The sequence below is a fragment of the Rhinopithecus roxellana genome, chromosome 7 (assembly GCF_007565055.1).
Source record: "Rhinopithecus roxellana isolate Shanxi Qingling chromosome 7, ASM756505v1, whole genome shotgun sequence".
Taxonomy (NCBI): domain Eukaryota; kingdom Metazoa; phylum Chordata; class Mammalia; order Primates; family Cercopithecidae; genus Rhinopithecus; species Rhinopithecus roxellana.
In genome coordinates, this window is record NC_044555.1 from 27,015,321 (window position 1) to 27,039,147 (window position 23,827).

Here is a 23,827-nt window from a genome sequence, read left to right on the forward strand (position 1 = left end):
TTTGGTTTTTTTTTTTTTTTTTTTTTGAGACGGAGTTTCACTCTGTCCCAGGCTGGAGTGCAATGGCATGATCTCAGCCCACTGCAGCCTCCACCTCCCAGGTTCAAGCTATTCTGCCTCAGCCTCCTGAGTAGCTGGGATTACAGGCGCCCACCACTACGCCTGGCTAATTTTTGTATTTTTAGTAGAGACGGGGTTTCTCCATGTTGGCCAGGCTGGTCTTGAACTCCTGACCTCGTGATCCACCCGCCTCAGCCTCCCAAAGTGTTGAGATTACAGGCGTGAGCCACTGCGCCCAGCCAAGAAGAAACTTTTGAGAGTGAAAGGGTGTACTGTTAGCAATTACTCCAGGACAACAGCTTTTAACCAGGATGTCTCAGGTAAACTAGAGTGTGTGTTCACCCTAATTGCACCCCATGTGTGGTTCTGTTAACTGCATTGTTGGCCAAAGAGTTATCTGATTATCAGTTTTAATTCATTTTCATGGTTTCCCTGTTTTTTTTTTTTTCCCCTTATAGATCCACTGTGTGTGGAGAGTAATGCAGCATCATGCCAACAGTCTCCAGCCAGTAAGAAAGGGATGTTCACAGATGACTTACACAAGCTGGTGGATGACTGGACAAAGGAAGCAGTAGGAAATTCTCTTATTAAGCCAAGTTTAAACCAACTTAAACAAAGTCAACACAAACTAGAGACAGAAAACTGGAACAAAGTATATGAAGTAAGTTGTTTATACCCGATTTACTTTATTTACAAGAACTAAAACCATAAAAATTGATGCACTTAGGCCTATAGTTATACTCACTATGAGAGGGTAGTATGACTTGATAACATAGAGACTTTTATCGTTTTTTAGATTCATTATGTCTGAGCAAATTATATTTTAGACCATGAGTCAGTAAACTTTTGGAGGGAAGGAGCCAGTTAGTTAATATTTTAGGCTTTTCAAGCTATACTATTACAACTACTCAACTCTGTTATAGTGCAAAAGCAGCCATAGAGAATATATAACCAAATGGGCATGACTTTGTTCCATTAAAACCTTATTTACAAAAAGACGTGGTAGGCTGTGGTTCGCTGACCCTTGTTTTAAAAAGACTGTTCTGTTTAAAAAAAAAAAAAATCCAGCAAATATCAAAGAAGAAAGCATCTGGAATGAAGGTTAATTCAGTACAGTGTTCCAAGAAGAGTTTGGGTTTTAAGGAAAAGTTTTCCTATGTTTCACGTCAATATTCTTAGATCTGATAAGTTATTTGTTCATTATGAAAAAGAATTTTAAAGTTCTTTAAGCTAGAATATTATAAGAGGTGTTTTAAAGAAAAGATGCCTAGTTATTGCATGTGCCCTTAGTCAGGTGTACATGCAATGAAATGAAAGATGCCCACAGTGCATTCTGGAGTAGGAAGAAGTCAGGCTTAGAGAACAGCATACATAGTATAATATAATTTATGCAAAATTATATACATTAGATATGCATAAATATGAAAAGCCATGAAAAATATGCTGGATGATGGAATTTAGGCCTTATTTTACTTCGTACATTTCTGTGTTTTTGTATTTTTAAAGTAAGTGACTTTTTTTTTCAAAATGAGTAAACCTATTAAAATGGAATCAGGGCTTAGAATTTTAACCCCTTTAATTGAAAGAGATTTATCTCTGTGTGTTATATTTGTGTATATGTATTTTTATACATATATCGTCATATAGTTTGTTAAAGGAATAATGCATTTATTGTTAATATTGAATAAAAATTTTCAAAATCCTCGATTTCCCAAATTAGTGAGCAGTATATCTCCTTGGGAGCTCTGTATATTTATCTTACTTGTGGCACCAATTTATACACAGATAGCATCACCATTGTGAAAACTGGAAGCCTTTAGAGGCAAATTTCAAGACATAAATGCATTTGTACTGCCAGTGAGAGAACCTCTGAGTACTGTGTGAATGGAGGCTTTTGTTGACTAGTTGCAGGGCTGTTTACTGGAGTATAATGGAGGATGTTTGGAGGAAGGGTGAGTAGAAAATGGTGTGTGAATAAAAGTAGTGAAGGTCATTTAACAGACTTGGGTTCTAATGTCAGCTCAGTCACTTACTAGTTGTGTGATTTTAGAAAAGTCATTTGATCTATCTGTGCCTCAGTTTTCATGTCTTTCAAACAGAATACCTGCCTTACAGGATTGGTATGAGGATTAAATGAGATAACACCTATGAAGCTGTACCTTTATAGGTGCTACATAGTAGGTACCCTATATATAGTAACTGTTTTTGTATTTGTAGGTTCAGTTGGTTATATCTTTTGTGTGGCAAGCCCATCTCACTAATGCTCTGACATTTTACTGCTCTGTATCCTTACTTAGAAATACATGTTTGCTTAACAGTTACGTACCAAGCCCTCCGCTAGACATGGGTTTGGTGAGTAAAAACAAATGTGATCCCTACCCTCATGGAATTTATGCTCTGCTAAGACAGTTAGTTAGACATAACAGAATTGCATATACAAATATAAAATTGCAACTGTAATAAGAACTACAAAAGACAGATATAGGCTACAATAAGGGAAATTTGACCTCTTAAAGGAAAGTCAAGGAAAGCTTCACTGAGCAAGTGATGATTAAGCAGAGATCTGAAGGATCAATAGGTGTTAACTAGGTGAAAAGAGGAGGGAATAATGATTCCATGTGGAAAGGATCACATATGCAAAAGCCCTGTATGAGGAAAGGAGCATGAAGGGATTGAAAGTAGGCCAGTTTGGCTGAAGTGAAGAGAGCAAAGAGGAGTTAGTGCACAATGGATCTAAGGTAGATGGAATCTTAAAAGTGGTAATGATAAGGAACTTTGTATTTTTTGTTAGTTAGTTAGTTTGTTTTTATTTTTTTGAGATGGAGTTTCACTCTTGTTGCCCAGGCTGGAGTGCAATGGCGCGATCTCCGCTCACTGCAACCTACGCCTCCCAGGTTCAACAATTCTCCTGCCTCAGCCTCCTGAGTAGCTGGGATTACAGGCGCTCGCCACCATACCTGGCTAATTTTTGAGTTTTTAGTAGAGACAGGGTTTCATCATGTTGGCCAGGTTGGTCTCGAACTCCTGACCTCAGGTGATCCACCCGCCTCAGCCTCCCAAAGTGCTGGGATTACAGGCGTGAGCCACCGCGCCCAGCCATCTGTATTTTAAGAAAGATGAATAGCCATTTAAGCCCTAGGGTTGACATGATCAGACTTGTTTTTTGAAAAAATGACTCTGACTCAAGCAAGAGAAAAGGATTATTTATTGGAGGTAAGGGTAGATGTTGGCAGACCAGTTAAGAGTTAGTCTTAACTGGTCTGGAAAATGGGAAAAGTTGAGTTGAAAAGAAGTGAACAGATTCCAAAAAATGCTTAAGAGATTAAATGGACAAGATTTGGTGATGGAATGGATGTATGGTGAAGGGGAGGTATGAAGGCTAGGTTTCTAGCTCACATAACTAGATACTATGCTAGTGTACCAATCACCGAGATGGGGAATGTGAGCAGTGTGCTTTGGTAGGGGAAGATCACACATTTGATTTCCAGGCATTTGTTTCTGAGATGCCTTTGAAATATCCAAGAGAAAATGTATAACCTCTCCAATTTGTCTTCTTTAAAAAATCAGGTTATCTATAAACTAATAATGTTCATTATATAATTTAATCAGTGCAGAAAAGTACAAATTTTAAAATATCACCTTCAAATCCCACCACCCAGAAATAATTTTCATTAACTTTAGATAAACATCATGTCAAATATCTTTCTATGTACATATGCATGGAAATAACTATAAAAATGTAAGGCAGGGAAGATGGCATTAATTAAGGTACATAATTATGGTTAGCACATGGAAAGGTACTCCAAAAATGGTAGTCCCTGATAGTAATAATAGGAATAGTATGCCAAAAAGACTAGGAAGGAATATTAATTTGTGCAGCAGCAATAGAAAAAAAAAGAATAGGAAGGAATATAGACTGATAAAAGCATATACCAAATAAACTGATCTTTTGTTTTTATTTTTTTGTTAGAATACTCCATCTACTATGGGCTACACATCAACATGGATTTCTTCTCTGTCCCAAATCCGTGGAGCTGTCCCAACTTCCTTGCCACAAGGACTCTCACTCCCTTCATTTCCTGGGCCATTATCATCATATGGAATGCCTCATGTTTGTCAGTATAATGCTGTGGGGGGGGCGGGGTATCCAGTACAGTGGGTAGGAATTTCAGGAACAACACAACAGTCTGTAGTAATTCCCACCCAATCTGGGGGACCATTCCAGCCAGGGATGAATATGCAGGCATTTCCAACTTCATCAGTGCAGAATCCTGCCACAATCCCTCCTGGTCCTAAATGAATCAGAGTAGATTATGATAAAAAGGGAGGTTTTTTCAGAATTATTTTCAGGACACCTAAGATATTAAAGTTTCTTCTTCTTGGGTTCTGTCATATTTTCCCTCATTTGAGTTTACTTTAGACTATATATTTTTTGTTCCAGTGTGATATTTGATACAGCTTATCATTCTGTAGAAATGTGCAGTTTGCACATAGAACACTGCACACAGAAATGTTTTTTCACTTCAAATTCTATCCTCTTTGATACTTGATTTTTTAAAAAATACTGTTCAGAATGCTTTAATAAGCTCAGCTTGAGCATTACCATTTCCAGGACACTTTCCATGAATTGTTGAGAAGCTCCCCAGCCCCACCTTTTTTTTTTTACTGCTGCTATCTGCAGCTGGATACTTTTCTTTAAAAATGTTTAAAAATTATTTAGATTGATTCTCCCCAAATGTGGATGAACTGAGACCCTCCATCAGCCAGAGTCTTATGGGATCTTCACATGTTTGTCTTAGGTTTACCTTTCACAGAAGGCAGGGTAACTTGCTGCAGGAAACATTTTGGTGTATAAAATTAGAATACCTTTTTTTTTTTTTTTTTGAGATGGACTCTCTGTCGCCCAGGCTGGAGTGCAGTGGTGTGATCTCGGCTCACTGCTGCAACCTCTGCCTCCTGGGTTCAAGCGATTCTCCTGCCTCAGCCTCCTGAGTAGCTGAGACTACAGGCGCCAGCCACCAAGCCTGGCTAATTTTTGTATTTTCAGTAGAGATGGGGTTTCACTATGTTGGCCAGACTGGTCTCAAACTCCTAACCTTGTGATCCGCCCTCCTTGGCCCCCCAAAAAATTATAATTTTGTCAACCAATACAGAACATGAGCCCTTTTTAAATGTGATTTCCCGTCATCACAGCAGTAGGATGAAGCCTTGTTTTGGATGAGACAGAGGGAAAGGAAAAAAACAGAACTGTAACAGTTCCTTGATTCTGCAGATACTGCTGTTTTAGGATTTCAGTAATAATTCAAAGCAGCTGTCTCCTTGTTTCTCACATGCATACTACATTGGTTTTGAACATCTGAGAGGTATTGGTTTGGCTTGCATTCTTTTGCAAAGCATATATTGCAGCTGATATGAATCTCATTTGGGGGGAATCCTTGTACTCCTAACGAGGGGGATTAAAGCTACACCTCAGTCCATTCTTCTGAAGTGAAATTTACTTGACACAGTAGGTTTTGAGACTTACATATGAAACACTGGCTTTACAGGGTTCTCAGAGATATGTGATATACACTGTCCTGCAGTGAGATAGTAGACCCTAGAAGGATACTATTTAAGTTGTCCTTAGCTCTTTTTTTAATTACCATTTTTAGTTGTTAGAATTTCTTTTTAGTATCTATAGTATCTTAGATGATTTTAGATCTTAAATGAGTTTGGCAGCCTCTTTAGAATCTGAGAGAGATCACTGTCAAGTTGCACTTTACTGGGTTTTATCCAGTTTTAGGAGGAGGGGAGGCAATGTCAAAATGTACACCTTTGGTTTTTAAGAAAGTTAACTATAATAATGTTAAAGGCTAGTCACAGGGTTACCTAATGCTCAGTCTGTGAAACCCAAATAGAATTCTTAAAATGGTATTTACCAACTAAGTATTCATGTTCAAATTACTTACCTTCCACTCTGAAGACTTCGAGGTCGTTTCTAAATACACATTTATCTAATTAGGAGTTCTGTCTACTAGTAAACATTCCAAATTGTTACCCAACATTACTGTTAACAGATTTTCCTCCGTATTCTTCTAAAAATTGTACCCCATAGGCTTGCCAGGTAATGAGGAAAACTTAATGGGTGTACTTTTTTTTTTTTTTTTTTTTGCACAGTCTACTTTGTGACATTCAGTACCTCTTTTCCAAAAAAAAAAAAAAAGTGTCTTATGTTGCTTACCTGAGGATCACATCCATTATCAAGAAGATTCTGTCACTATAATTTGAGGCATCTAGGGCAGCATTTTGAGAATTGCTGTTGATAAGATCCACTGTTTCTTTTCATAGAACATGCTCTGTTTTGTATGAGTCTTTCCAAATGTTAAGTACAGATTCTTCAAATTTCTTGTACAGTATTGGTTTGCAATTTGAAGTGATTTTAGGACATTTGTGTAATGCAAATGCTTGCATTGCACTGTTTTCCATATGTATAAAAACAATGCTCCTAAAATCCCTAATTCTTTAAAACTGCTTGTGTTTCATTATAAAAAGTTGGCTTTGTGTAATTACACTGAGACATACAACCTATAAAGTGAAAATACTGGAGATTTTAGGACCCCTTCTTCTCTAGTCACAATCATTTTAAACAGTGTACCCCAGGATGAAAAAAGCTCCATGGCTGACATGTACAATTACATGAATTAATGACTGCTCTACATCATATGTTCTGCCTTTGGCCACCACCTGTATTCCACATATAATTCATCATTCTTGTTTGCCTGCAGACTCTTGCAGTGCCTTGTAATATTTACAATCTTTTCAGGTTTTTGCTGGAAAGAAAAGTAGTCTTCCAAAGTTTGAAGATGGTGAATAGTGTACTGCTGTCTCCATGCTGACTGCAGTAACTGGGTTATCATATATGTTATGTATACATTATGTATATATAACGTGTACATTTAAAAATACAGAAAAAAGTGAGCTTATGCAGAAATGGAGAAAACAATGTTATTCTCATCACTGTGGGGTTTTATTAAAATTATTTTTTCCCATGACTTACATGTTTGGTTCAGATTATAGTCACTTTGACTATAAATACTGGCTAGTTTTCTATCCAGGGGTTTTGCATTATGTCATAATTTTGCTAAATCATGTAATAGTGCTATTTTCATCCTTGTCTGAGGTACTTTTCTGCCCCAGAAATAATTAACCTGAGATAAAGCTCAGAAATTCCCTTCTTAACAAAGAGCCTACTATATAAAAAGGGCCTTCCTTTCCAAAAAACATACAAACCTTTCCTTTTCATTTTCCTTCTTGTAGAGGAGAAGGAAACCATCCTGCTTGTAAAGTTTATACAGAGGATAGTCTGTATGTCCAGCCACCATGTTTACTTCTCAAAGTGCAAGTCTGATGAATAGCACTGTATCTCCATATGTGGCAATGTGAGCATTTCATCATGAAGTACCTGCTGCTATGTCTGTGAAGTTGGGTGTAACATCATAAGAATATGAAACCAGTATTGGTGTAAATCTAATGAAAATAACCCTATGTATATTTGTAGCAGTCTTGAATCACTATTTAAGGTAATTTGCTGTAATATAACAAATATTCATTCTGTTTTTCATCCCTTCCTTGCCAGTTTTATATCAAGCATGAATTCTAATGGTTTGACTGCAAAATTATCTGTGAAAGTTTAAAAGGCACTTTTCTGCTGTGATTTTTGGATTGAGCGTGGAGTGTTATGTACAGTTTGATGGGATGTATCATTTTAGAACCCCAGATTTAATTCTAGTCCAATTAATTTTGTTTAACTACCTCGTTTTCAGTGCTGTTTTGGGTGCACAAGTAAACACTGCCTGTGAAACTTGCTTTTTTGCCTTGATTCTCAGTATTCTTTCAGATTATAAATCTGGTCTGCCTCTTTTTCCCAGTGCTAGGCTACAGTTTGAGATGAGAGGGACCATCACTCTGCCACCAATCTGTGTTTAAGTGGAGAGCCATGTGCTTCTGTGAAATATGCTTTGGGGATTTGGGGGTGGAGAGCAGAATAATAATTGAAATTGGTGGCAATATACGACTTAGGTGTAGGAGTTAGTTATAAAATAAACAAATGGTAAGAAAGTACCTGAATTAGACAATCCAGTGCCTATAACTTTGCATTTTTTATTAGAGATGCATTTCTCGTCTGTGTGCCTAAAGGGCAATGGGTTGAAATTGCTTTAACTACCACAGTGAAATATTTGACAAATCCTTCAGCAATGGCCTATCATTCAACATATATTAGCATAGTGCTAGGTATCTGCAGTGATATTTGGTTACCTTAAAACGGCCAAATGCATTTAGTTGAAATGTAGTTGATAGTAAGGGTTTTATATAACTTTATCCAATCTCTAAAGTTTATGGAAGCATTGACTTTCTTCTTTGCTGTCTTTTCTGAGTGAAAATGATGCATTCCTTTTTTTTTTCCTTGAAAACTCAGCAAATGTTTGTAACCAGATGTTCCTTGTTTCACATGTTTACTGTGTAACACTACAGCATATTTAATATTGGTAAATACTGTATTTCAGTCATTATGCATAAGTACATTCCTGAGGTATATCTGCCATCATTTTGGGATTCAGTTATTTTATCTTGTTTGGGTCAGTAAAACTTGAACTATTTGAGGTGGTATGCAGACCATTTTCTAGAATAGATTGTTTTTGGAATCTGTAGTTTATCAAGGACCTGTTCCACCCCTCCCTTTGTTTAGAAGAGGAATCAGAAAACGGGGGTGGTGTGTGGAAAAGGCCTTTGATTTGATAGGTATAATTTCTAAGATTGAAATCTTAAAAAATGCAGATTGTAAGATAGTAACACTCAAACTTGATAAAATCCTTTGAATTGAAATTAGTATGATTTTTTTATGGAGCCAAATGCCTTCAGGTCACCCTGGAAATAGTCTTTATATGTGAAAGATGAACACAAACATTGGTCAGGAACCCTGACAGCCAATATATGAAGGAGCCTGGGATAGTAACTAGGTTACACTAAAGTTATTTTCAACTAAGATAGCTAGACAAGTGTACAAACCAACAGCTCCTATTCTGGAAGGTTTTCTTTTAATTAAAAAAAATCCAAACAAGGCTAAAATTCAAGCAAGAAGAGAAGAGAGAAACTGGGTTCTGAGAAAAAATGTGCCATTATAAAATGAACTCCTAAATGCGTGCTTGTCATCCTCTAGTTTTTTTTAAGTTGAATTTCTTTTCCACTATAACTCAAGATTTGAGATTGAGGTTTGTGGTCCAGAACATACCCTCAGCAGATATAGTGACTAACTGGAAAGTGCAGTTGTTCAAGGTCTGTCATGCTCAATCACCGAAAGCTATAATTTGTTTCATATATTAAGCATGTAGACCTAGTGCAGCATGGGAGCCACTCAGGAAGTTTATGCAATTAATAAACTTTCAGCATAATTTACTATGAAGTATGCAGAATTTCACCCTCTTCTCCACACTTAACATTTAGTTGTATATGTGAACTCTCCTTTCTTAATTGGGGAATGTAGCATTATATAGAATGTTGTTAAACTTAATTTTAATCCTTTTTGACATTACCTTTTTTTTTGGTAAACCAAGTGATCTGCCTTTCAGCAACTGTCTGATTTTGGTTCTTTGAAACTGTGATTTTTATTTCATTTGTACCCAACCATTGTAAGTATTTTGTTTTGTTTCCTGGAAATTCTGTTTTGAAACAGAAAATAAAGGCTATGTTAAAATGAGTATGTTATCTTATTAAAATGCTGCCATAGTCACTGCAATCATCTGGCTAAAACTGGTTCTTCATTTACCAAATGTAATTTAGCAGATTTAGAACATTTAGTCCTGTAAACTATGCTGGCCTAAAAAAACTAACCAAGCTGCGTGTTATCTCTTGATTTACAGTTCCAACAAATTGAGTTGGACTTCATTTTCACACTTGTACATGAGCCATAATTGTAACAGTCGCTCTTATTTACTGAACACATACTGTGTTAGCTAGGCTTTTACCTGCGATATTTTTAATTCGCACAAAATCCTATAAGATAGGTCTGTTACTATTTCCACTTACAATGCAAATTTGAGGATCAGAGAGATTAAAGAATTTGCTAGGGCCACATACTTAGTCAGTGGTGAAGCCTGGATCCAAACCCAGGTCTGTCTGTCTGCACAGCTCATGGGAAAAACCCTAGGCCACACTGATTCTCAGGTATACTACATGTATAATAATTCAGATACATTTAGAGTAGGCCCTTACCTAATAGGATTTGTATGTACACACTTTTTTTTTTTTTTTTGAGACACAGTCTCTCTGTCGCCCAGGCTGGAGTGCAATGGCGTAATCTCAGCTCACTGCATCCTCTACCTCCTGGATTCCAGCGATTCTTCTGCCTCAGCCTCCGAAGTAGCTAGGACTACAGGCGTGCGCCACCACCATGCCCGACTAATTTTTGTATTTTTAGTAGAGATGGGATGTCACCACATTGGCCAGGCTGGTCTTGAACTCCTGACCTTGTGATCTACCCGCCTTGGCCTTCCAAAGTGCTAGGATTACAGGCGTGAGCCGCCTTGCCCGGCCCACTGGTCTTTTTTTTTTTTTTTTTTTCTTTTTTTTTTTTTTTGAGACAAAGTCTCACTCTGTCACCCAGGCTAGAGTGCAGTGGCGCAATTATGGCTCACTGCAGCCTCAACATCCTGAGTTCAAATGATCCTCCCACCTCAGCTCCCCAAGTAGCTGGGAGCACAGGCACGCGCCACCACACCCGGCTAATTTTTGTATTTTTCATAGAGATGGGTTTTCAGCATGTTGCCCAGGCTGGTCTTGATCTCCTAGGCTCAAGCAATCCTCCCATCTCGGCCTTCCAAAGTGCTGGGATTACAGGCATGAGCCACTGCCCCCAGCCCGTATGAACACTTTTTACAATGTCTTTCATGAAGTTGTATCCAGTGCTTATTTCATAGTTTCAGAAGGAGGTTTTTATGGCCCAAGCAAGGATTCAAAGTGTTCCCTATGCACAAACTTATTAAGGAGTATTTCCTTTCATGTTGATAATGTGTATGGTCCACCTTTAGAAAAACACATATTTGGAAATCTCCCTCCCACACTTATCATTCATCACTCTGACTTGAGAAACTCAGACTGGGTCAGATCACTTGCTCATCTGGTAACTTAGGGAGAAGGACATACATATGCTTATGCAAACAACCCTGGATGAAGAGTAATAGGCCTATCAGAAATATTCAAGATTAGATGAGTGTTTTAAAAGTGTTTTTAAATATATGTTATCTTGATTTACTGACCCAATGACTGTGAGTCATTCTATCTTAGGTGATCCCTAAAGGGAGGCAACAAGGTACATGTGGAATAAGCATGTGTTGTTTTTTTTTATTCACAGAACTCCCAAACTTATATTTCCTCACTTGTAAAATGAAGTGGTTATGAGTATTAAATGAGACGTGTTAAGGCAACCAACACTGTCTCTAATTTACTAATTGCACTTATTGTTAGATATCACTGGTGACTTTCACAGTAAACTTGCACTTGGGAAATTAAACTGGTTTGGAAATGGGCCCTGATTCTGATTATAGTTAATACAGATACCTTTTGGAGTCAAGCAGACCTGTAGTTGTATTCTATCTTATGGACTTGGGAAAATTGCTTAACTTTTTAGCTTCAATTTCCTTACCTGTAAAAAGGATAATTCCCTCAGTGAGGTTGTTTTGAGGTTGTTTTGAGGTTGTTTTGAGTTTGAATGAAAAAGCACATAAAGGGCTTATCACTGTGCCTGATACATAGTAGGTTTGCTCAAATAACTTACACAAGGGACCTTACAGATCATTATTTTAAATGAGGACAAAACAGGTGACAAAAAAACTGAACTCATTCCGTGGGTCAACATAAGGTCTGTTGGTGGAAAAAATTGGGTGTTGGCCCAAAAGGGGCAAGATGATATAATAAAGTGAGGTGTAGAGGTGAGAGTGTTTAAGTCAGGGAATAAGACCAGCATACACCCTTTTAAAATATGCCATCATTAATGAGCACCACTTGGTAAAAGAGTGAGATAACAGGCCAGGCGCAGTGGCTCACACCTGTAATCCCAGCACTTTTTGGAGGCTGAGGTGGGCGGATCACAAGGTCAAGAGATCGAGACCATCCTGGCCAACATGGTGAAACCCTGTCTCTACTAAAAATACAAAAATTAGCCAGACATGGTGACACACGCCTGCAGTCCCAGCTACTCAGGAGGCTGAGGCAGGAGAATTGCTTGAACCCGGGAGGTGGAGGTTGCAGTGAACCAAGATTGCGCCACTGCACTCCAGCCTGGGCAACAGAGTGAGACTCCGTCACACACACACAGAATGACATAACAGAATTACATCTGTGACTAGAGTTTAGAAAGAGGTGAAGTAGTTGGGGAGTAGGGAGAAGATGGATATTATAACAGGAGCTCAAGACAGGAGTGAAGTATAGCATAAATGATGGTTTAGATAGGAGCAAGACCTTGGGCTAGGTGGAGAAAAGACTATCATAAAATTTTGGAATTGGAAAGGACTAGTTCACATGCATGTTACAAATGAGGAAGTAGGCTTAGGAATTTAACCAGTATTTATAAACATTCTCCATTCAAGCTCAGTGGTTCTCAACCCTGACTGCATATTAGAATCACCTTGGGAACTATTTTTAAAAATGTTTTAGTTGCACAACAATATGAATATACTTAATATTACTGAACCATATACTTAAAAATGGTTATGATGGTAAATTTTATGTGTATTTTACAATTAAAAATAAAATTTTTAAATTTAGTGTCTGGGCCCCATCTCTAGAATCACCATCATCTTAAAAAGCTTCCCAGGTGACACTGATAGGTGACTTGGGTTGAGAACCACTGTCATTGTTTACTAATCAAATAAATGACTTCCCTACTATCAGCCAGTTGCTGATTCAAGTAACACAAGCAATATGGCAACCTCATTAGACCTTCTGATGAATTATTTTCTATAACTCTATGACCTCATAGCCTCTCAAAGAGGCCCCAAGGATTGGGCAATAGAGAAACCTAAGTGGACCTCTTTCAGAAACTGAACAACTAGTTCCTACTTCGGTGGAATGATGACATAAGATTGAGTTTGATGTGAACTCTCCATATAACCTCTTTATGCTTCTCCCCACCCTTCATAAGAGTTAACATTTATTAGGTGCTTATTGTGCCAGTTATTATGCTAGTGCTCTACAATGTCATTTAATTTTCACAAGCTTCTAAGTGATCATTACTTATCACCTTTCTGTGCTCCTTGACTGTCTTTAAAACTGTTTTCTTCCAGTGCCCAGCTTTATTCCTGGCATGTAGTAGGTATTAAATAAATCTGTTGAATAAATTAATGAGCCCCCACTTCACAGATACAGGAAGCGTACAAGAGGCTAAGCAACTTGTTAAAACTATACAGCTAATAAAAAGTTGAACTGGTATGGGAAACCAGTTCTTGGCTCCAGAGCACACATTCTGAAATACTATTCTATGACTTCCATCCTGTATAGTTTCTCCTGTACTATTTATGTTAGGAATCTTGTGTTTAAGTAGTATAAACACAATTTGAACAAGTTTAAGCAAAAATGGGAATTTATAAAGATAGGGGTGCCTCATAGAACCCAGGGATAGTACAGGTGGGCCTTAGGAACAAATGAACCAGGTGTCTGAATACAGCCAGGATTTTTCATGTCTTCTCCGCCAGCTCAATCAAATTCTCTGGGAACGTCCCTAAAGGATGGCTCCTGCTGCAACCATGAGGATAAGGTAGATAAGGTGGTAGAAAAGGGGTGCTGCAGAGACAGTCTAATAAATATTTACCTATAAACCTCCTCTTGGCTGTCCTATAAACATGCTATTTTCCCCATACCTACAATTCCCAAAATGCCAGCACCTAACATTAGCCATGTACAACTGCTGGTCATATTCAACTACTGCATTCAGAAACAATGGTATGGCAAGGACATATTCTTTCCTCCTCTAGTTCGGTGACAGTCTAAATACGGCTGCTCTTGCTCTTGATCTCACAACCTCTGATAAACTTAATTGCCACCAATAGATCTAATATGCAAGAGTAGAGAAATAATTAGATAACCACAGTCAGAATGCCCTTTTAGGGGCCAGCATGGTAGCTCACGCCTATGATGCCAGCACTTTGGGAGGCAAAGGTGGGCGGATCACTTGAGGTCAACAGTTAGAGACCAGCTTGGCCAACATGGTGAAACACCATCTCTACTAAAACTACAAAAATTAGCCAGGCGTGGTGGCATGTACCTGTAATCCCAGCTACTGGGGAGGCTGAGGCACAAGAATTGCTTGAGCCTGGGAGGCAGAGGTTGCAGTGAGCCGAGATCCCACCACTGCACTCCAGCTTGGGCAACAGAGTGAGATTCTGTCTCAAAAAAAAAAAAAATCCCATTAGGCCAGGCACAGTGGCTCACGCCTGTAATCCCAGCACTCTGGGAGGCCAAGAGACTGAGGCCATCCTGGCCAACGTGGTGAAACTCCGTCTCTACTAAAAATACAAAAATTAGCTGGGTGTGGTGCCACATGCCTGTAGCCCCAGCTACTAGGGAAGATGAGGCAGGAGAATCACTTGAACCCAGGAGGCAGAAGTTGCAATGAGCCGAGATCGCACCACTGCACTCCAGCCTGGCGACAGAATGAGACTTCATCTAAAAAAAAAGCCTATTTAGGAAAGGAGGAGTCACACCATTATCAGCCACCAGGTCCATTTCCACCTGGATCGGAATAAAAGAAATTACAGGCATATAAAAAATGGCAACCAATTTACTGATGTACCTCTTTGCTTAACCAGTCTGGACATGGGCCTAAGAGTATGTTCTAGAAAAGCAGTGATTCTCAAACTCAAGAGTGCGGTTAGAATCACCTAAAGGGCTAGTAAGACCTGCAAAAACTCAGCAGGTACACTCCATTCAAACCCCTGCACTGAGACTTCACCAAACATTAGCATGGTTTCTGGCAGTCTAAGATTGAATCCCTGAGAAGACCCAGCTCACTTTTTGTTTTGTTTTTTGAGACAGAGTCTCACTCTACTGAGCAGGCTGCAGTGCAGAGGCACAATCTCAGCTCACTGCAACCTCCGCCTCCCAGGCTCAAGTGATTCTCGTGCCTCAGCCTCCCAAGTAGCTGGAATTACAGGCATGCGCCACCAGGCCTGGCTAATTTTTGTGTTTTGAGTAGAGATGGGGTTTCGCCATGTTGGCCAGGCTGATTTCGAACTCTGACCTCAAGTGATCTGCCCGCCTCAGCCTCCCAAAGCGCTGGGATTACAGGCATGAGCCACCATGCCCGACCAGAGCAGTGATTCTCTGCTGGCGCATGCCTGTAGTCCCAGCTACTCGGGAGGCTGAGGCAGAAGAATCACTTGATTGCTTCAACCTGGGAGGTGTAGGTTGCCGTGAGCCGAGATGACGCCACTGTACTCCAGCCTGGGCGACAGAGTGAGACTCCATCTCAAAAAAAAAAAAAAAAAAGAGAGAGAGAATCACTGCTCTGGCTGATCAGTTATGGCCCCTATTCACAGATTTGATTTTCTAGTGACACAGCTTCTTTAAAACCTTATATGACTGCCTGTTGGTTTCATTTGAGGGGACTCAGAATGCTAAAAACAAGTGCCAAGAATCTTGCCAAGTTAGGCTCTTTGAAGCTTCAGATCTGCTAAAGGGAATAGCCTGGATCATCCTGTTGTGGCTTCTATTCGTCACATTTAGGAGAGCTGGAGAACAAGGAGTACTACTTAGGAGGCAGATACATATAACTTCGTTCCAATTGCCTTGATGCCAGTTTCCTAACTGGTGAAACCTTTGAGGCAAGATTGAGATTCTGCTGTAATTCAGCAAGGCCAATGAATATCTGACCCTCAGCAAATGCAGATCTCTTGATATAAGCAAAGGGGCTGCTGTTTTGAGTCCCAAGAGCAATAAGCAAATGCTTCACTGCCAAATAACACAGAATACCAACTTCCTTCCCATCAACCGATGCAGAGGTCTCTGATCTCTATCTGTTCCACATTTTAGGGTCTCTACAAAAAATAAAGTCGAGGTTGCAGTGAGCTGTAATCACACTACTGCATTATCTGGAACCTGGGACTTGAACCCAATGAAGACTCTATTTCTCACCTCTGCTCTTCTCTGAAAGTCTGCATTTTTTCTCTCTTTCTGCAGACCAGCATCTTTCACTTCTGTCCCTCTGGTGGGAAAATTAGTTGACAGCTTCCAAGCTTTACACTTAGAGAAAAGCTGATATCTCTGGTCCAATTCCAAATTTCTAGAAAATGAGATTTTGATTGCCCCAGGTTGGATTAGGTGCCCTCCTCTGACCCAATAAGCTATGGTTATAGGAACATGACAGTTTTTGTCATAACCCTATAAATGCGGGAAGGGGAGGGTCAATTCCCGGAAAAGAGGGCCTGGGCAGACAGTCCCACAGGTGTCCATTATACTAAAAAACCTCCATTCCTTCCATCCTTCATCCCTTCAAGCCACTGCTCTCTCCTTTCACTGTTTGCTTTCAAGAGTTAACTATGTACACTGCTTTGCCATCTACTTATTCTTTGACAATCTGACTTATTCCATCTCCACTATTTTAGAATTTCTTTTATGTAGCTTGAAGCTTTTTTGCTTTTGCATCCTAATAGAGTATTTCCCTATCTCATTTATCCTGATCACTCTTGGGTTCTGCACTTCTGCATTCTAACTCTGCCTGCCATTATCTCCTACCTTCCAGTAAGTTCCAAGCCAGATCTGGCTACTACTCATTTCAGATCTTGTTTTCTGCTCTATTCCTGCTGAAAGAGTGGGCCGGCCCTAAAAGCCAGAAAGAAGACAGGCACTGCATCTGTTTCATCTCAGTATGTTGAAAATACATTTTTCAAAAGATTATGACTCTATACATCTGAAATTAGAGCCCTTGCAGCTATTTAGAAAAGCTCCCGACAGACTAAAACACAATGAAGTTTGGAAACCAAAGGCCCTAACCATAGGACATAGTAGATCTGGGAGTACCAAAAAGGGACAACTTGTAATGTAATTTGTGTTGGTAATTATCTCCCTGCCCAAAGCGATGCTTAGGGCAAGGATATTCGATTTTATTTTGTCTCTGCATTGCCTTAGGCAAGTTAATAATGTAAGTTTTTCTTTTATTTTTTTTGAGATGGAGTCTGGCTCTGTCACCAGACTGGAGTACAGTGACGTGATCTTGGCTCACTGCAACCTCCGCCTCCCAGGTTCAAGCGATTCTCCTGCCTCAGCCTCCAGAGTAGCTGGGATTACAGGCACGCGCCACCACGCCCGGCTAATTTTTGTATTTTTAGTAGAGACGGGGTTTCACCATGTTGGCCACTATGGTCTCCATTTCCTGACTTCGTGATCCGCCCGCCTCGGAGGGATTACAGGCCTGAGCCACCGCGCCCGAACAGTTACGTCTTTCTTAATTGGGACCAACAGCTCTTTTACATATCATCTTTCCACTAAGGGGAAAATCCTCCCTCCTGGGGAGTTTTAGCTCACTTTAGCTGAGTTCAGTCAATCCACTCTAACTTCCATTCCCATGATGCATCGATCCTTCCCCCAAAACTCTTTTTCCAGGAAAAAGCAGTAAATAACCTAAGCAGCTCAGTGGGATGCAAGGAGCTCGAGTGCAACTCCTAAACACTCATCATCACGCCCCGCTTCCTGAGACCCTGTGAGCACAAGGGCTGAGAAGGGTAGTATTCTGGTTCCTCGACTACATCCCACGGCCATAGAGAAGACTACAACTACCAAGATGCCCCTTTCCCCGCCCCGCCCCTCCTCGCTCCCCTTCCTCCAGCTAGAAAGCGTGTACCACCGAGAAGACGAGGCAACATGGCTCCCGGAGGTGGAAGAAAGAGGCTTCACCCTTTCTAAAGCGCGAAGAAGAGCGACCGGAAAGGAGAAAAAAGAGACGTGACTAGAGCCCATCCTCGCTCTTATCCTCCCAGCCTCTCCCGGGTCCGGTCTGCCTCTCCTCTTCTCTCCACCCAAATTCAATTTGTGGTTTCCTCTTCTCCCCGCCCTCATTCCCTCGCTTCCTCACCCCTCCCCTCGGGAATCCTTTTCCCGCCCCACTTTGCCCCCCGCGGAGTGCGCACGCGCCCGCCCTCAGCTTCGCGCCCAGATCGTCGCCTAGCCTGCTCGCGCAGCCGCTGTCTCGTCTGCCCACCGACGAAGCATGGGTGTCCAGGGCTTCCAAGAGTTCCTGGAGAAGCGCTGTCCCGGGGCCGTGGTGCCCGTGGACCTCCTCAAACTCGCGCGCACGGTCTCGCGCCAGCAGCAGCAGCAGCACTTGCACCGCCAGCTGCCGCCGACTGCCGCCCTAGCGCCCGGGGCTCCACGCGCCGCCAGGGGCCCCGCGCCTCTGCAACCGCCGCTTCCGCCCGCTGCCTTGGGTACCTACTCCGGGGGCGCGGGGCCGACTCGGCACCATCACCCCGCTCACCACTTCCACCATCACGGCCAGGCGCAGACCGGGTTACACCCTCCGCTGCCGCCGCCGCCCCCTCCGCTGCCCGGGGCCCGGGTGCTGGTGGACGCCGGCTCGGCGCTGCCGCGGCTCTATGGCGGCTACCAGACGGATTGGGTGTGTGGCGGCCAATGGAACGCCATGCTGGGCTACTTGTCAGCGCTGTGCCAGGCTTGTGCCTATCCTGGCGGCGACGGCCTGGAGCTCGTGGTCATGTTCCCGGGGGGCCTGGGCAAGGACCGGCTGGCCGAGTGGGGCCGTCGGTGCCAGGCCGAGCGGCAGACAGCGCAACTGATCGTGGGACACGTGGGCAACAAGGGCACCCCTCCACCGCGGGCCTGGTTCCTGCCACCGGCCTGCCTGAGCCACTGCGTGAGGCTAGCACTCATCCGCTTCCGGGTCAAGGTGAGGGAGGGGCCGGATCTTAAATAATAAGCCCCACACCTATTCCCTCCCAACTAAATACCTAACCACCTACCCACTTACCCACTACCCTGCCTCCCATCTACCCACCCACCTACCCGCCCAACAGCTAACCTACCTGCCTAACTGCCCTCTACCATTTTATCCATTTTCCTCCCCCCATCATACTACCCACTACGGATTCACTCACCTACATGGCCATATTTCTACTCATGTCATCCCAGTAGCTCCCTTTAGGTTCCCTTATCCAATTGGCCTACCACTAGGTTTCAGCAGAATCTAGTCAGAATTTCTTTTGTAGCCTCACCTTTCTCCTGCTGTCTTCTGCCTCATACTGAAATGCCTTTACCCTGCTTTTTCCAGTTGACATCTCTCTCTTGTGTCTCTTTCCAACCTCGCAGTAAATCACTTAAGCAGGTGTGAACTGAATACCTTTCATCTACATTATTTTTCCGTCTTCACCCACTGCTGCTTTTTTACCCATCTGTCCATTCAGCCTTTCTCATTTCAACACGCATCTTCTTCCTCCTGCCTTAGCCTAAACACATAAACAAAAACCCACTGATTCAGTCACTGTTCAACAAGTATTAACGCACTGAGTGTAAGAGTTTTAAAGACGTGTGAGACACTGCTCATACCCTTGGAAAGTTAAATGTATACACATGAAACATTTAATTATAGCAATGTGTATGTGATTATGCCTTATGGTCCAGACAGTAAGTACAGTTCCTGTTTTCTGTATGTGGGGTTGGTGGGATATCTTTGGACTAAAGTGGTCAGGGGAGGCTTCCCTGAAGAAGTCGGACCTCACCTGGGTCTTCAAAGATGGATTGGATTTGAATGAGTCACAAGCTTGGGAGGAGGTTGCTTTAAGTGGGAGGAAGAAAATGAGCAGAAGCAAAAAAGAGTATCAAGTGTGCAAGGCCCCATAGGCAGTTACGTCCAATCTGCATGTAGTTGGGTCACTGCATATGGGGCCTGGGGAACAGCTTGGCAGCATCCCCAGTTCTTGGCACCACTGCTGCTGCTTGTTGCTTTCCCATACTCTTAGGTTTCAAGTTCCTACGTGTAGAGAATAGCAAGGCTTGGGAAGTAAAGGAGGTGGGCAGGAAGAAGAAAAAGAAAAGTAGTACAGGGTTGGGTAGAACGAAACCGCAAACCTGTTTCCCCAACCAAGGTTCTTGGGGGTTGTCCTTACAGTTAGACAGAACAGGGGATTGTGGGAATCACTTAAGAAGTGGTGTCTGCTGGATTGATGAGGAGGAAAGAAGTTTTAGCTCAGAGACTAAAAGACCTAAACAGAAGCTTGCAGTGGTTATAAAGGTTGTGTCTAGAGTTCAGTCATGCTAGACTCGTTCTCAGCATCAAATCTGTGCCTAGAGTGCCTAGATTATAGTTGTTTTAGTTTAAACACATACAAACGTGAGCTATCTCATACAAGGTTAAAAAAAAAAAGGCACACATTTGCTTGCTCTTCTGACTGAACATTTTAAGGTAGATTCTTTATTCATGGCCATTCTTTCCACTTTGTTTTCACTGCTACCACCCAGGCTTGTAAGGAATTTTTAACCTCGTTATTAACCTGGTTGCTGGCAATAGTGACCACATTGATGGAATATTTACTATGTGTTAGGTGCCGCTCTGTGCGCTTCTTTTAAAAAAATTACCTCATCATCCTTGCAATAACCTGTGAAGCAGTATTATCCCTGTTTTCTAAATGAGGAAACTGAGGCACAGGCTTAGAAACTTGCCCAAAGTCACCAAGAGATAAGTAGCAGGGCTGAGATTTGTGCCTATGTGGTCTTCCTCCAAAGATCATACTCTAAACAACAGTGCTGCTATAAAATCTTTCTTTTTTTTTTTTTTTTTTTTTTTTTTGAGACGGAGTCTTGCTCTGTTGCCCGGGCTAGAGTGCAGTGGCCGGATCTCAGCTCACTGCAAGCTCCGCCTCCCAGGTTTACGCCATTCTCCTGCCTCAGCCTCCTGAGTAGCTGGGACTACAGGCGCCCGCCACCTCGCCCGGCTAGTTTTTTTGTATTTTTAGTAGAGACGGGGTTTCACCGTGTTAGCCAGGATGGTCTCGATCTCCTGACCTCGTGATCCGCCCGTCTCGGCCTCCCAAAGTGCTGGGATTACAGGCTTGAGCCACCGCGCCCGGCCTAAAATTAATCTTTCTAAAGTGCCACTGTGATTAGGTCATTTCCCCACTCAGCTAAACTCTTCCTTGGCTCCTGGTTAAAGACGGTTCAGGTCATTAACTCACTTTTATTAGAGTGCTTGCTGTAGGCTAAGTACTAGCTGCTTGCTGAGGACTGAGAGGTAAATAAGGGGATCCTGTCCTCAACGAGGACAAGGTTTAGTGAAAGAGATAATAAATTGCAGATACTGTGGGCTAATTGCAAATGATGAAAAATGTGGCCCCTATCGGGGGCATGGTTAATTCTGAGTAAGGGAGTGAAAGTTGGGGAAGGCTTCACCGATTGGTGTTAAGCCATGAAGAGGACTGAAGAGAGTTCAGATAGTGGACAAGGGTATGGAGACCCGAATAGCCAGTTATGAGCTCTGAACAGATTTTGATTGGAGGTTGGCAGGAGGGTTGAACACTGAGTATGGGTTTGTGGTTTCCAAAGTTTTTTTTTGTTTATATACCCCATCAGTCAAAATCTTTTGAGAAGCAGCCCTTAGTGTATTTTTGTCGTACTTCACCACACAGTCACATTTTCAAAATCCCAGCAGTTAATAAAAAAGATGGATTGAATAGATAGATATGTGATAAATAAGGTATAGTAAAAATAGTAGAATCTCAGTCGTGGGTATTCAGATGTTCACTGTAAAATTATTTCAACTTTGCCATATGTTTGAAGTTTTTCATAATAAAAATGTTGGGGAAAAATTCCCAGCAGTTCTCTCTAGTCCTTAGAAGCACTCTTGGAGAATGTATAAATCTTATTCCCTGTGCTAGATTATAAACAAACTCTGATCTTTTTGTATTCTCCATAATGTCCTGTGTACTTTGGGTGCAGGGTACATTGTTTTTTTCCATAATGAATAGATCGATGATCCTAAGAGAATGGATTGTAGAAGTGACTTTTTAAGAGTGTAGTGTGGCTCTTAATATAATGGATTTAAGACCAGCTCTAAAATTGCATATCTAAAGTGTCTGTCGATGTTATCAATGAGTGAAGTTCTCTCCCGGTTCCAGTCAGTGACTTTTTTATTTTTATTGAAGTGATGAAGAACTCCCTGGATTGTAGCACAGACTTTAAAGGTATTAATAACCGATTATGGTTTCCCTTTTCAGAGGAGTGTTCTACTGTCTTGAAGGTGGGAATTTTTCACTTGGATGATTTGCATGCCTACTATTTCTTTTGACTGAATGTCAGTGCCTCAGAACAAAACCCACTACTGTATCTCTCCCCTCTTTGGTTTTGTTCTTCGGGCTAGACCACAAGATGGGCCTTTATTCCCAGTCTCATTTTCATTTGTGATACAGAAAGTAGAGGTGGAAGGATTAAATAATAGATAAGTTGCTGGGTTGTCTGTTTAGCTTTAGACAACTTCGGACTTACCATGAAAAGATCCAGTGTATATTGTTGGGATGAATTTTTTGATTTGGTTGGTTTCATTTATATGCTCTGCAAACCTTTGTAAATGATAATCAGTAGAAGGAAAATTAAGTAAACCCACAAATTGCTTGCCTGATTGCTTCCTAAGGGTCTCAGAAGTAGAGCAACCTAAAGCAGTTTTAGATTGTGATTCAGGAGATAATTTAGGGTGATTAAGGGAATGAATGCTTTGTTTTAATGGTTACTGTGTAATTAGAAAAAAAAAGATCACATCAAACTCACCATTTTGCAGCTATACTTTTTTAGAGTGATTATGATTAGATAAAATGAGTTGATTTAAAGAAAGATATTAAGTTGCAGTACTTGGATATGGCAGAAATCATGTTGGTGGTATATGAATAACCAGACTTGGAGAACAGGTATCATCATTTTGTGCTTTGGTTCTCTAGAATACGATAAAGCAATGGCTGCTATGCCTCCTGATTGTTTACTTACCATTAGTCGTAGACATTCTGAAAAGTCAATGACTTTTCTAGATGCTCTAGTGGTTGGAAAATAATCAAAATAATAATTACTTCTTAGGCAACAAGTTGTATATTAAAAGCTTTAAAAATATCTCATTTAATCCTCAAGAGCTTGCAAGGTGTATGGTATTCTCCCCCATTTTACAGTTGAGTAACTGAGATAACCAAGAGGTAAAATAATTTTTCTTTGTTCTAAGTACTAGTAAGTGGTGGATAAAAATTACTGTTCTGGGTTTATATTGCTCAAAGTTTACACAATCCCACCATCCTGTTTCCTTCGTTTTGTACATTCTTGTGTATGATTGTACACTGTTACTGGCTAGATAATATGTATAGATACATGAAGACAAACAATCATAAGTAGATTTTTTGAGCACTTAGTTTGTGCCAGCATTGCTAAATGTACAATACTGGCAATACAAGGCAAATGTGTAAGCTAAGTGCCAAGTAAGTGAGTCATACAGTGATGTTATAGGAATTCAAAAGTAGTAATCCCTGTCCTTTCTACAGTTTCAGTCTCTGCCTCTCTGGTTTCTTTCACTTAGAGCATGCACAAATAATCTTTGAAAAACAAAAACTTCCCCTTTATTTTCTAATTCCTTCGAGCCATTGTCTTTATCTCCTTTCTTCCCTATTCACCATTATTCTTAAAGAAGCAGATTGTATTAATTCGCATTTCCTAGCCTAGTGCTACTTTATATCTGATGTCACTACTCTGAAGCTGCTGCACG

At 41.1% G+C, this 23,827-nt stretch overlaps 2 protein-coding genes across 4 annotated transcripts in view; both read left to right on the top strand.

Moving 5' to 3' along the window:
• WNK3 (WNK lysine deficient protein kinase 3) overlaps positions 1-4,442 on the top strand; it is a 145,761-nt gene extending 141,319 nt beyond the window's left edge. The window contains exons 22-23 of the mRNA XM_030933960.1: positions 519-721; positions 4,031-4,442. Of these exons, the coding sequence (XP_030789820.1) occupies positions 519-721; positions 4,031-4,360 (533 nt within the window). The 3' untranslated portion in view covers positions 4,361-4,442. The remainder of the gene's footprint in view (positions 1-518; positions 722-4,030) is intronic.
• Positions 4,443-18,170: 13,728 nt separating this feature from the next.
• Positions 18,171-23,827, top strand: part of FAM120C (family with sequence similarity 120C) — a 139,727-nt gene continuing 134,070 nt past the window's right edge. For all 3 annotated transcript variants that reach the window (XM_030933957.1, XM_030933958.1, XM_010385876.2), the window contains exon 1: positions 18,171-18,988. In XM_030933957.1, the coding sequence (XP_030789817.1) occupies positions 18,293-18,988 (696 nt within the window). In that variant the 5' untranslated portion in view covers positions 18,171-18,292. The remainder of the gene's footprint in view (positions 18,989-23,827) is intronic.